Source organism: Rattus norvegicus, chromosome X (genome assembly GCF_021556685.1).
Source record: "Rattus norvegicus strain SHRSP/BbbUtx chromosome X, alternate assembly SHRSP_T2T, whole genome shotgun sequence".
NCBI lineage: Eukaryota > Metazoa > Chordata > Mammalia > Rodentia > Muridae > Rattus > Rattus norvegicus.
Genome location: NC_141554.1, coordinates 76,223,390 through 76,235,888, shown reverse-complemented (window position 1 = coordinate 76,235,888; position 12,499 = coordinate 76,223,390). Strand labels below are relative to the sequence as shown.

At 41.3% G+C, this 12,499-nt stretch overlaps 1 protein-coding gene and 1 pseudogene across 1 annotated transcript in view; one reads left to right on the top strand and one right to left on the bottom strand.

Moving 5' to 3' along the window:
- The window catches only part of 4930519F16Rikl (RIKEN cDNA 4930519F16 gene like), a 32,297-nt gene that overhangs the window by 14,558 nt on the left and 5,240 nt on the right, over positions 1–12,499 (top strand). Inside the window, exon 3 of the mRNA XM_087600987.1 lies at positions 11,911–12,158. Coding sequence (XP_087457113.1) covers positions 11,911–12,158 — 248 coding nt within the window. The remainder of the gene's footprint in view (positions 1–11,910; positions 12,159–12,499) is intronic.
- LOC103690866 (60S ribosomal protein L18a pseudogene) lies at positions 9,881–10,495 on the bottom strand (annotated as a pseudogene).

Genomic DNA, 12,499 nt, shown 5'->3' with positions numbered 1-12,499 from the left:
TCATCAGACAAGATGGAGGCAAGTCATTTTACTAAACAAGTTGAACCTAATTTACATACATACATACATAGTACATGCATGTATACATACATACATACATGCATGTATACATAATGATATGGTAGATTTTTTTTTAAACAAGAATGGAATCCAAGTAGCACACACATAGATACACACACATATACAGTATAATATAGAACATTATGTCTTTATAGATTTTAATTATCAACTTTTTGTTACAAGTTTAAAGCTGACTTTTTGTTAAAGATTTTATATATTTTTAAAACTTATACTAGGAAACATACAGATCCTAAGATATTTTAAGATATAGTATTAGATTTTTTTTGAGAGCAAAGAACTCATAGAGATAAAGGATTTTCTTTTTTTTCCCAAATTTTTCCCTTTTATTTTTTAAATTTTAATTAAAAAATTATTTACAGGCTAGAGAGATGGCTCAGCGGTTAAGAGCCCCGACTGCTCTTCCAGAGGTCCTGAGTTCAATTCCCAGCAACCACATGGTGGCTCACAACCATCTGTAAAAGATCTGATGCCCTCTTCTGGTGTATCTGAAGAGAGCTACAGTGTACTTATATATAATAAATGAATAAATCTTTTAAAAAATTATTTACATTTGAAATGTTATCCCCTTTCCCAGTTTCCCCTCCAGAAACCTACTATCTCCCATTGCTTCTATGAGGGTACTCCCCGCTTTATCCACTACTCCCTCCCACCTCCCCACCCTGACATTCCCCTATACTAGGGTATTGAGCCTTGACAGGGCCAAGGGTCTCTCCTCTCATTGATGCCCAAAAAGGCCATCATCTTCTGCTACATATGCAACTGGAACCGTAGGTCCACCTTGTGTACTCTTAGGATGGTGGTTTACTCCTAGGAGCTTTGGGTGTGGGGGGGGGTCTGGTTGGTTGGTATTGTTGTTCTTCCTATGGGGTTGCAAACCCCATTCAGCTCCTTCATTCCTTTCTCTAACTCCTCCATTGGGGACCAAATTCTCAGTTCAATGGTTGGTTGCAAGCTTCTGCCTCTGTATTGGTCAGGCTCAGGAGACAGCTATAACAGGCTCCTGTCAGCATCCACCATATTGCCTGGGTTTGGTGGGATGGATTCCTAGGTACGGCAGTCTCTGGTTGGCTTTTCCTTCAGTTTCTGCTCCACTCTTTGTCTCCATATTTCCCCCTGTGAGCATTTTTGTTCCCCCATCTAAGAAGGACTGAAGCATCTGCACTTTGGTCATCCTTCTTGAGCTTCATGTGGTCTGTAAATTGTATCTTGAGTAATTCGAGATTTTGGGCTAATATCTATTTATCAATGAGTGCATACCATGTGTGTTTTTCTGTGACTATGTTACCTGACTCACTATGATATTTTCTAGTTCCATCCATTTGCCTATGAATTTCATAAAGTCATTGTTTTTGATAGCTGAGTAGCTATTGTCCATTGTGTAGATGTACTACATTTTCTGTATCCATTCCTCTGTTGAAGAACATCTGGGATCTTTTCAGCTTCTTGGTATCATAAATAAGGCTGCTCTGAACATAGTGGAGCATGTGTCCTTGTTATATATTGCAGCATCATTTGAGTATATGCTCAGAAGTTGTATAGCTGGGTCCTCAGATATATGTCCAATTTTCTGAGGAACCTCCAGACTGATTTCCAGAGTGGTTGTAGCAGTTTGCAATCTCACCAACAGTGGAGGAGTGTTCCTTTTTCTCCACATCCTCGCCAGCATTTGCTGTCCTCTTAGTTTTTGATCTTAGGCGTTCTGACTGGTGTGAGGTGGACAGGGTTGTTTTGATTTGCATTTCTCTGATGACTAAGGATGTTGAACTTTTCTTTAGGTGTTTTTCTGCCATTCGATATTCCTTAGCTGAGAATGTTTTGTTTAGCTCTGTACCCCATCTTTAATAGGGTTATTTGGCTCGCTGGAGTCTAACTTTGTGAGTTCTATATATTTCAAATATATAGAGAGTGCACAGCCTTGTCCTGTTTCTGATTTTGGTGGGAATGCCTTGAGTTTCCCTCCATTTAATTTGGTGTGGGCTATAGATTCGCTATAAATTTGCCTTTATTATGTTAATATATGAATCCTTTGTAACCCTTGTCTCTCTAGGATTTTTATCATGAAGGAATGTTGACTTTTGTCAAAGGCCTTTTCTGCTTTTAGTGAAATGAAATGATCATGTGTTTTTTTTGTATTTCAGCCTGTTTATGCACTGGGTTACATTTATCAACTTATGTATGTTAAGCAATCTCTAATGTCTTGGATGAAGCTGACTTAGTCATGGTGGATGTTTTTTGATTTTTTTTTAAATTAATGCTTGCCAGTATTTTATTGAGTATTTTTGTATCTATATTCAAAAGGGACATTGGAGGCTGGAGAGATGATTCAGTGGTTAAGAGCACTGACTGCTCTTCCAGAGGTCCCAAGTTCAAATCCCAGCAACCACATGGTGGCTCACAACCGTCTTTAATGGGATCCGATGCCCTCTTCTGGTGTGTCTGAAGACAGATACAGGTGTACTCATGCATAAAATAAATGAATAAATTCTTAAAAAAGGGGGGGAAATTGGTCTGAAATTCTCTTTCTTTGTTGAGTCTTTTTTTTTTAAAGATTTATTTATTTAATTTATGTATACAAGTACACACCAGTTCCCATAGATGGTTGTGAGCCACCATGTGGTTGCTGGGAATTGAACTCAGGACCTTTGGAAGAGCAGTCGGTGCTCTTAACCGCTGAGCCATCTCTCCAGCCCCTTTGTTGAGTCTTTATGTGGCTTGGGTATCAGGGTAGTTATGATCTCATAAAAAGAATAGGCAATGTTCCTTATGTTTCTATTTTGCAGAATAATAGAATCCTGTGCTGAAGCCAACTGGCCCTGGAACTTTTTTTTTGGGGGGGGGTAGGAGACTTTCAATTATTGCTTCTATTTCACTGGGGGTTTTGGATCTGGTTAAATTGATTTTCTATTCTAACTTTGTTACGTTGTATATTAAAGAAATATATCCATTTTTCAGGCTTCCCAGTATGGTGGAACTGTGTGTATCCTTATGATTCTCTGGATTTCCTTACTTTCCTTTTGTCTCTAATTTAACAAATTTATATCTCTTCTCTCCTGCTTTTTATTAATTTGTCTAAGAGTTTAATCAACCTTACTGATTTTCTGAAAGAACAAACTCCACGTTTCGTTGATTCTTAGCATTATTCTTTTTTGATTGATAGATGTCAGCTCTGTATTTGAGTATTTTTTTGTCTATACATTTTGGGCATGATATATTCTTTTAGCATTTTTAGGTGTGTGATCAATTTGCTAATATGCGATCTCTAGATTTTTATGTAGGCACTTAGTGCTATGAGCCTGCCTTTTACTACTGCCTTCATCAAATCTGAGGTTAGGCATGTTAGTCTATTTTCATTCTCATTCAGCTATAAAAAGTTTAAAATTTTTCTTCTTGAAATCTGTCTTGACAATTTTTTTATTCAGTAGTGATCTGTTCAGTTGCCATGAGTGTGTATACTTGCTGTTGTTTCTATTATTGATATTAATCTTTAATATGTGGTGGTCAGAGATGACAATTTTAAATCTGTTGAGACTTGCTCTGTGCCCTAGTGTGTGCTCTCATTTTGGAGAAAGTTCTATGAGCTTTATTTAGTGTTTTGGTGAAATGTTCTATAAATGTTAGTTCCATTTGGTTTATAATGTCAGTTAGCTTCAGCATTTTCCTGTTTAGTTTTTGTCTGGATGACTTTTCTATTGGTGAAAGCAGGCTATTGAAGAAATCCACTATCCTTGTGTGAAGGTCAATATGTGATTTTAGCTGAAACAAACTTTTATAAACTTGATTGCCCTTGTTTTTGGTGGATAAATGTTTAGAATTACAATATTCTTTTGGTGTATTTTTTCCCCTTGGTAAGAATGTAGTGTCCTTCCCCATCCCTTCTGATTAGTTTTGTTTTGAAGACTATTTTGTCAGATATTAAAATAAAGACGGATGCTTGTTTCTTGAGTCCATTTATCCTGAAATGATTTCTATCCTAGATATTATGGTGTGTTTCTTTGATGTAGCAGAAGGATCCTGTTTTCTAATCCATTCTGTTAGTCTTTGTGTTTCTATTGGGGAACTGAGTATTGATGTTGAGCGTTATCAGTAAGCAGTGTTTCTTGATTCCCGTTATTTTGTTGTTATGGCGTATGTTTTGCTCCCTTTTGATTTACTGTTCCGGGATTATTTATTCCTTGGGTTTTTTTTTCTTGGTGTGGTTAAGCTCTTCAGACTGAAGTTTTTCTTCTAGCACATTCTGTAGGGTTGTAGTTGTACACAGATATTACTCAAATTTGGCTTTATTATGGAATGCTTTTCTTTCTCCATCTATTATGATTGATGATTTTTCTGGGTACAGTAGTCTAGACTGAAGTCTGTGGTCTCTTAAAGTTTGTAGAACATTTTCAGACCCTTTTAGCTTTTAGATTAAGGAATTGAGTGCTATTCTAATGCGCCTACCTTTATAAGTTACTTGATCATTTTCCCTACCAGCTTTTAGTATTTTTTGTTTTTCTAGACATTTAGTGTTTTGATTATTATGTATCCTGTGCAGTTTCATTTCTATGTGGTGTGCTATATATTCGTCTTTTAAAACTTTTTATTGGTTCTTCGTGAACTTCACATCCCACACCTCAGTTCCATTCACCTCCTTCTCCCGCCTTCCATCCTTGCAACCTCCCCTCAAGAGAATCAAAAGAAACTCATTGTGGAAGCTGTAGCATGTCCCAGTGTGTCCCACAGTATACGCCTTTTGTCTTTGCATGCAAATGTTCATTGCAATGAGTCATGGGTCTGGTCCAAGGCCTCGGGCTTCTGCTGCCCTATCAATACAGGATCCTCACTGGGTCTCTTCTCAGATATCCTGTTGTTTTCCTGTGTCATGGAGATCCTGTCGTTTTGTTTTGTTTTGTTTTGTTTTTTGTTTGTTTGTTTGTTTGTTTTGGAGCTGGGGACCGAACCCAGGGCCTTGCGCTTCCTAGGCAAGTGCTCTACCACCAAGCTAAATCCCCACCCCGATCCTGTCGTTTTGAATCTGTTGAACCAACCCCTTTGTGCACTTTAGCAGTTCATCAATGGGGTAGATTTTGGGATGGTCCAATTCATAGTCACTGGATCTGGGTCGGAGAGAGGTATCTGGGCCAGCTCTCCCACATTCATACCCTAGGGTTGGCTCATCAACAACCTCCCACCCCCACTGCAGCAACTTGGGCCAGCTCTACCCTGTTGCCCAGGCAAAGTGCAGGGCCTGATCTCTAAGTATTGCAGCAGGTGAGGTACATGGCCAGTTCACCCACTCTCATGACTGTGAGGCAGTTCTCCCACCTGCCATAGGTGTTAAGGGACAATCTGCACCACCTCACAGCAGAAAAGTTGCAGGGCCAGCTCTCCCGAGCTCACACCTTTGGGTCCAGTTCACTTTCAGCCCTCATATCCAGGGCCAGCTCCACCGAGCTGCCCAGGCAAAATGCAGGGCCTGCTCTCTTGAGTGCTGCAGCAGGTGAGGGACAGGATCAGCTCTCCGGACCTTAGGGCCACCTCTCCAACCTGTTGTAGGTAGCAAGGGGTGAGGTGTGGGGAGGGCATCTCCCCCTTATCCACACTGCTGAAGGGCATGCAAGTTGCTGGGCCAGTGGTCCTATCCTTAGATCCTTGGAGCCAGCTCATTCACACCCTAATTTGCAACATCAGCTCTACTGTGGTGCCCAGATGAGGTACAGGACCTATTCTCCAGAATTCTGTGGCCATGGAGGAGCAGGGCCAGCTCTTCCCTGCTCATACCTTTGGGGATGGCTCAACTACATAATGTCCACATTCAATGCCAGCTCTACTTGCTCTCCAGGGGATGTGCAGGGCCTGTTCTCTCAACTGCTGAAGTAGGTGAGGGTCAGGGCCAGCTCTCCTGCTCTTATGACCATGGAGTCAGCTTGCATGCCTGCAATAGGTGACTAAGGGTGAGGGGGGCATCTCTCTGAACCCATGTCACTGAACTGTAGAATCCATGTCACTGAACTGCAGAAAAGTGGCAGGGCTTATTTTCCTGAGTACTGCAACTGGCCAGGGATGGGGGTCAGCTCTACTGATATTTTGTCCCCAGGGCTAGATCTTCCACAATGCCCAGGTGAGGATGAGGCTAATTCTATACAACCTTCAGATATCAACATATCCGCAGGTGACAGTGCAGGCCAGGGACATCCACCTGGCCTTTGGTGGTAACAGATGTCTGCTGCTACAGGGCATTCTTCCCTTATTGTTATTGAAGACCAGCTTTAGGCCGTGGTGGTCTGATAGCACGCATGGGATTATTTCTATCTTTCTGTACCTGTTGAGGCTTGTTTTATGACCAATTATATGGTCAGTTTTGGAGAAAGTACCATCAGGTGGTGAGAAGAATGTATATCCTTTTGTTTTAGGATAGAATGTTCTATAAATATCTGTTAAGTCCATTTGGCTCATGACTTCTCTTAGTCTGTCTATGTTTCTGTTTAATTTCTGTTTCCATGATCTGTCCATTGATGAGAGTGGGGTGTTGAAATCTCCTACTATTATTGTGTGAGGTGCAATGTGTGTTCTGAGCTTTAGTAAGGTTTCTTTTATGTATGTAGGTGCCCTTGTATTTGGGGCATAGATATTTAGGATTGAGAGTTCATCTTGGTGGATTTTTCCTTTGATGAATATGAAGTGTCCTTCCTTATCTTTTTTGATGACTTTTAGTTGGAAATTGATTTTATTTGATATTAGAATGGCTACTCCAGCTTGCTTCTTCTGACCATTTGCTTGGAAAGTTGTTTTCCAGCCTTTCACTCTGAGGTAGTGTCTGTCTTTGTCTCTGAGGTGTGTTTCCTGTAGGCAGCAGAATGCAGGGTCCTCATTGCGTATCCAGTTTGTTAATCTATGTCTTTTTATTGGGGAGTTGAGGCCATTGATATTGAGAGATATTAAGGAATAGTGATTATTTCTTCCTGTTATATTCATATTTGGATATGAGGTTATGTTTGTGTGCTTTTCTTCTCTTTGTTTTGTTGCCAAGATGATTAGTTTCTTGCTTCTTCTAGGGTATAGCTTGCCTCCTTATGTTGGGCTTTACCATTTATTATCCTTTGTAGTGCTGGATTTGTAGAAAGATATTGTGTAAATTTGGTTTTGTCATGGAATATCTTGGTTTCTCCATTTATGTTAATTGAGAGTTTTGCAGGATACAGTAACCTGGGCTGGCATTTGTGTTCTCTTAGGGTCTGTATAACATCTGTCCAGGATCTTCTGGCTTTCATAGTTTCTGGCGAAAAGTCTGGTGTTATTCTGATAGGTCTGCCTTTATATGTTACTTGACCTTTTTCCCTTACTGCTTTTAATATTCTTTCTTTGTTTTGTGCATTTGTTGTTTTGACTATTATGTGACCGGAGGTGTTTCTTTTCTGGTCCAATCTATTTGGAGTTCTGTAGGCTTCTTGTATGCCTATGGGTATCTCTTTTTTTAGGTTAGGGAAGTTTTCTTCTATGATTTTGTTGAAGATATTTACTGGTCCTTTGAGCTGGGAGTCTTCACTCTCTTCTATACCTATTATCCTTAGGTTTGATCTTCTCATTGAGTCCTGGATTTCCTGTATGTTTTTGACCAGTAGCTTTTTCCGCTTTACATTATCTTTGACAGTTGTGTTGATGATTTTTGTGGAATCTTCTGCTCCTGTGATTCTCTCTTCCATCTCTTCTATTCTGTTGGTAAAGCTCGTATCTACAGCTCCTTGTCTCTTCTTTTGGTTTTTCTATATCCAGGGTTGTTTCCGTGTGTTCTTTCTTGATTGCTTCTATTTCCATTTTTAATTCCTTCAACTGTTTGATTGTGTTTTCCTGGAATTCTTTCAGGGATTTTTGTGACTCCTCTCTATGGGCTTCTACTTGTTTATTTATGTTTTCCTGGAATTCTTTCAGGGATTTTTGCGATTCCTCTCTGTAGGCTTCTACTTGTTTATTAATATTTTCCTGTGTTTCTCTAAGGGATTTCTTCACGTCTTTCTTGAAGTCCTCCAGCATCATGATCAAATATGATTTTGAAACTATATCTTGCTTTTCTGGTGTGTTTGGATATTCCGTGTTTGCTTTGGTGGGAGAATTGGGCTCCGATGATGCCATGTAGTCTTGGTTTCTGTTGCTTGGGTTCCTGGGCTTGCCTCTCGCCATCAGATTATCTCTAGTGTTACTTAGTTCTGCTATTTCTGACAGTGGCTAGACTGTCCTATAAGCTCCTGTGTCATGAGTGCTGTCGACCTGTTTTCCTGTTTTCTTTCAGCCAGTTATGGGGACAGAGTGTTCTGCTTTTGGGCATGTAGTTTTTCCTATCTACAGGTCTTCAGCTGTTCCTGTGGGCCTGTGTCTTGATTTCACCAGGCAGGTCGCTTGCAGCAGAAAAGTTGGTCTTACCTGTGGTCCCGAGGCTCAAGTTTGCTCGTGGGGTGTTGCTTATGAGCTCTCCGCGGCGGTAGCCACCAGGAAGATCTGTGCCGCCGTTTCCGGGAGCTTCTGTGCACCAGGGTTCCAGATGGCGTTTGGTGTTTTCCTCTGGAATCAGTAATGTGTGCAGAGTGCAGTCTCTTCTGGTTTCCCAGGCGTGTCTGCCTCTCTTTAGGTTTAGCCCTCCCTCCCTCGGGATTTGGGTGCAGAGAACTGTTTATCCGTTCGGTCCCTTCAGGTTCCGGTGGTGTCTCAGACGCAGCGGATTTCCTGCTCCTGTGCCCTTATCCAAGGGAACCCAGAGGCCGTATACAGTTTCCTCTTGGGCCAGGTATGTGGGCAGGGGTGGGCAGTGTTGGTGGTCTCTTCCACTCTGCAGCCTCAGGAGTGCCCACCTGTCCAGGCGGTGAGGTCTCTCTCTCACGGGGTTTGGGAGCAGAGAGCTGCTGTGGGCAGGGATCCACAGGTTTGGGACTCCCGCTAAATACCGGAAGTGTCTGGTCCTAGAGGAATTTTGCCTCTGTGTGTTCTGAGTTCACCAGGCAGGTCGCTTGCAGCAGGACCTGTGGTCCCGAGGCTCAAGTTTGCTCGTGGGGTGTTGCTTATGAGCTTTCCGTGGCGGCCACAACCAGGAAGATCTGCTGATTTCCTAAGTTTTTCATTTCCAGTTTTATCTTAGTTTGGTTTTTCTTAGTGATTCTGTTTCTGCCGTCATGTCTTGAACTATTCTCATTAGTTTGTTCTACTGTTTATGTTTTCACAGACTTCATTAAGGGATTTATTAATAGTTTCTTTATGGTTCTTGAATATAGTCACAATTGCTATTTTGAAGAACTATTTTGTGATTCAGCTATATTGCATTTCTCACGGCTTATTTTAGTAGGGTTGTTGCTGTGTTCTGGTGGAAGCAAGCATATTTTCTTGGTTGTTAATGTTTGTGCTTTTGTGCTGATGTCTAGGCATCTGCTGTTGGGTTGATTGAGGTGATTATTTTGTTGCTATCTGGCCTTGTCTTTGTTAGTGGATGTTCTATTCCTTGGTTTCTGTTGTCTTATTTTTTCCTTCGTTTGTTTGTTTCTTTCTTTCTTTTTGACAGTCTAGAGTTTTTATTCAGTGGGTTTCTGAGTCTAGAAGAGAGTGTTGGGCATCTTGGTGGTGAAGTGTGGCTTGTGCTGCCACCATAATATATATGCAGTGAGGCAATGGGAATTTGTCTTCTTTCTTTCTTTCTTTCTTTCTTTCTTTCTTTCTTTCTTTCTTCCTTCCTTCCTTCCTTCCTTTCTTTCTTTCTTTCTTTCTTTCTTTCTTTCTTTCTTTCTTTCTTTCTTTCTTCCTTTTTGACAGTCTAGAGTTTTTATTCAGTGGGTCCCTGAGTCTAGAAGAGGGTGTTGGGCCTCTTGGTGGTGAAGCATGGCTTGTGCTGGCACCATAACATGCAATGCAGCAATGGGCATTTGATCATGGAGTCGTGGAATCTCCTTGACAGCCTCCCAGGGGCACCTGCCAGCTGCAATCTCTTCCACCTTCGTGATCTAGATGGAGTGCACGCAAGCATGGATTCAGGCTCTCATGTCATGGTAGCAATGTGTGCCTGTGCCAGCAGTGGTCCTGTCCTGGTACTCTCAGTACATGTTGTGTGTACCACTGAGGCAATTGTAGAGCAGCCAGATGCCAGAGGTCTTCATAGGCGGGACAGGGGTGACTTCTCAAACACCCACCTGCAGTACACATTCTCCTTGGATGATTTCTTCATCCTTTTCAGCTGTGACATGGAGTGCCAGGTGTGGGGCTGGGCGACCACATGGTTGGGTGCAAAGATGCACATTTGGTATAGTGGCAGTGCCTGGCATTTTGGGGTTGGCAAGAAGCACCCACACTCCCAAATTGTGTCTGACACCTTCATGGAGGTGTGTCCTTTTTCACTGCCACTCACAAAATGCCTCTTGTCCTTTCTTAATCTTAGTAAAAGTGTGGTAGCTGTGAGTTTCATGGTAGAGAGTGATTTTTCATGTCAATTGATGGTAGACAGGTGTAGAGGTGGGTTAAGAGGAAATGCTTAAAGGGGCTTCAGGAAAGAGCTAAAAGGATCTTGTTGGGCTGGAGAGATAGCTCAGAGGTTAAGAGCACTGGCTGTTCTTCCAGACATCCTGAGTTCAATTCCCAGCAACTACATGGTGGCTCACAACCATCTGTAATGGGATCTGATGCCCTCTTCTGGTGTGTCTGAAGACAGCTACAGTGTACTCACATACACAAAATAAAATTAAATCTTAAGAAAAGAAAGCAATTATTTTTTTTTAAAAAGGAATCTATCTAACTGAGAGTCAAGTTCCCTGGTAATTGCAGTGTGGTGGGAAGATGGGATTTTACAAGTCAGCTGCAGTAGGACAAATAATAATCTGAAGAAACAGGTGAATGTTCTAGGGGGACTATGGGTCTGAACTATGAGCTGGAATCTGCAGTCAATAAAGTTGAGGTAGGAGAAGAGACACTTGTAAGCAAGTTGTTACCAGGCGCAGAATGAGAATGGAGAGATCCTAATGGAGGGCATGAACATCAGAGTGAAACACTTATCTGAGTCCCTGCCAGTTTCAAGCCCTGCAGGCCCTGCATAGAAAATGTTTTGAGGTATGGTGGGGCGTTAACATAAAGGAATGAAGATGGGATACAAGGAAGGGATGGTGGAGAGGGACCATGGGAAGGAGGAAATCTATGTTCACAGCAAGGTTTGGTGGAGTCTCCAGGGAATAAAGATAGGACTGGAAGACAGGCCCCTGCAAGCATGTAGCTATAGGACTCAAGTAGCTATAAGATGGGAAAGATTTTAACAGAAAATAGGAAAAGAGTGAAAAGCATCTACCTGCATCCAATACCAGAGTGTTCACAGCAGGATCCGGGTAAAACGACTTTCTGTGTATCCGTGGCTGACAGAAGGCCAGGCTCAAAGCAAGTTCTGTGGAGTCCTCAGGTATTGAAGGTAGGATGGGAGGAGAGGCACATCAAAACAGTCTGTTACTGGGTTGGGGATAAGACTGGAGAGATTGTCCTGGAAGACAGAAAGGAGAGTAGAGAGTGCCTACCTGAGTCCTAGACTGTTGTGGACACTTGGGATCTGGGCTTATTTTTCAATTTGGAGAATGCTTCATCTGAAATGGAAATTTATGGAATTTATTAAGATCCAGGTATAAAAAGCAAGTTTTTGAGAATCAAATATTTGTTGTTGAAGCAGTGTAACTACAAAGGAACCGAAGGCCAATAGAAGGCCTTAGATAATAAATGAAGAACTGGGTTGTTTTATAACTTTGAATTTGACCTATGCTGTCAAAAATGCCTTTTATAAGATATTATATGGATGATTCTTTATTATCATCAATTAGATTATTGCACATCCTTCTCTTATCCTAGGAAACCGTTATACCTGGACATTTCAGGAGTAAATGACCCAGAAAGCATTCCACATGGCCAAAGAATCTGCCTCCACCCCAAGTTTAATCCCAAAGATGAAAATGATCCAGTGGAAGCAGATATTGGCTTGATCATTCTTGAAGAGCCTATTTACGGGGATGAAATACCACTATCTCAGTTCACTAATATATCCTTGAAGAGCTGTTCTAAGTGCCAATACAAAAGCTGTTATGTGTATGAATATCAGAGTAAGTAAAAGGAGTCAAGTTACATTATTTTGTGATATCGGCTTTAGGAATATTACTCATTTTCTAAAGAAATTCAATCTCTAAAGAGGGGAAAATAATCTAGAAAAAGTAGTGGAGGTCATTACTTATGTCCACATCACATCAATCCGTTAGATGATAAACTGAAGCATGAGAAAGGAAAGGGCTATGCCTGGATTTAAGTCTCAACTCTTGTTACAGAACTCTCTCTGTACCCAGGTATTTTAACTATTTCTTGTTGCTTTGATGAAAGATCTAACAGAGATGATTTAAGACAGGATAGATTTATTTTGGCTCATAGTTTCAGAAAGTTCCATATTTGG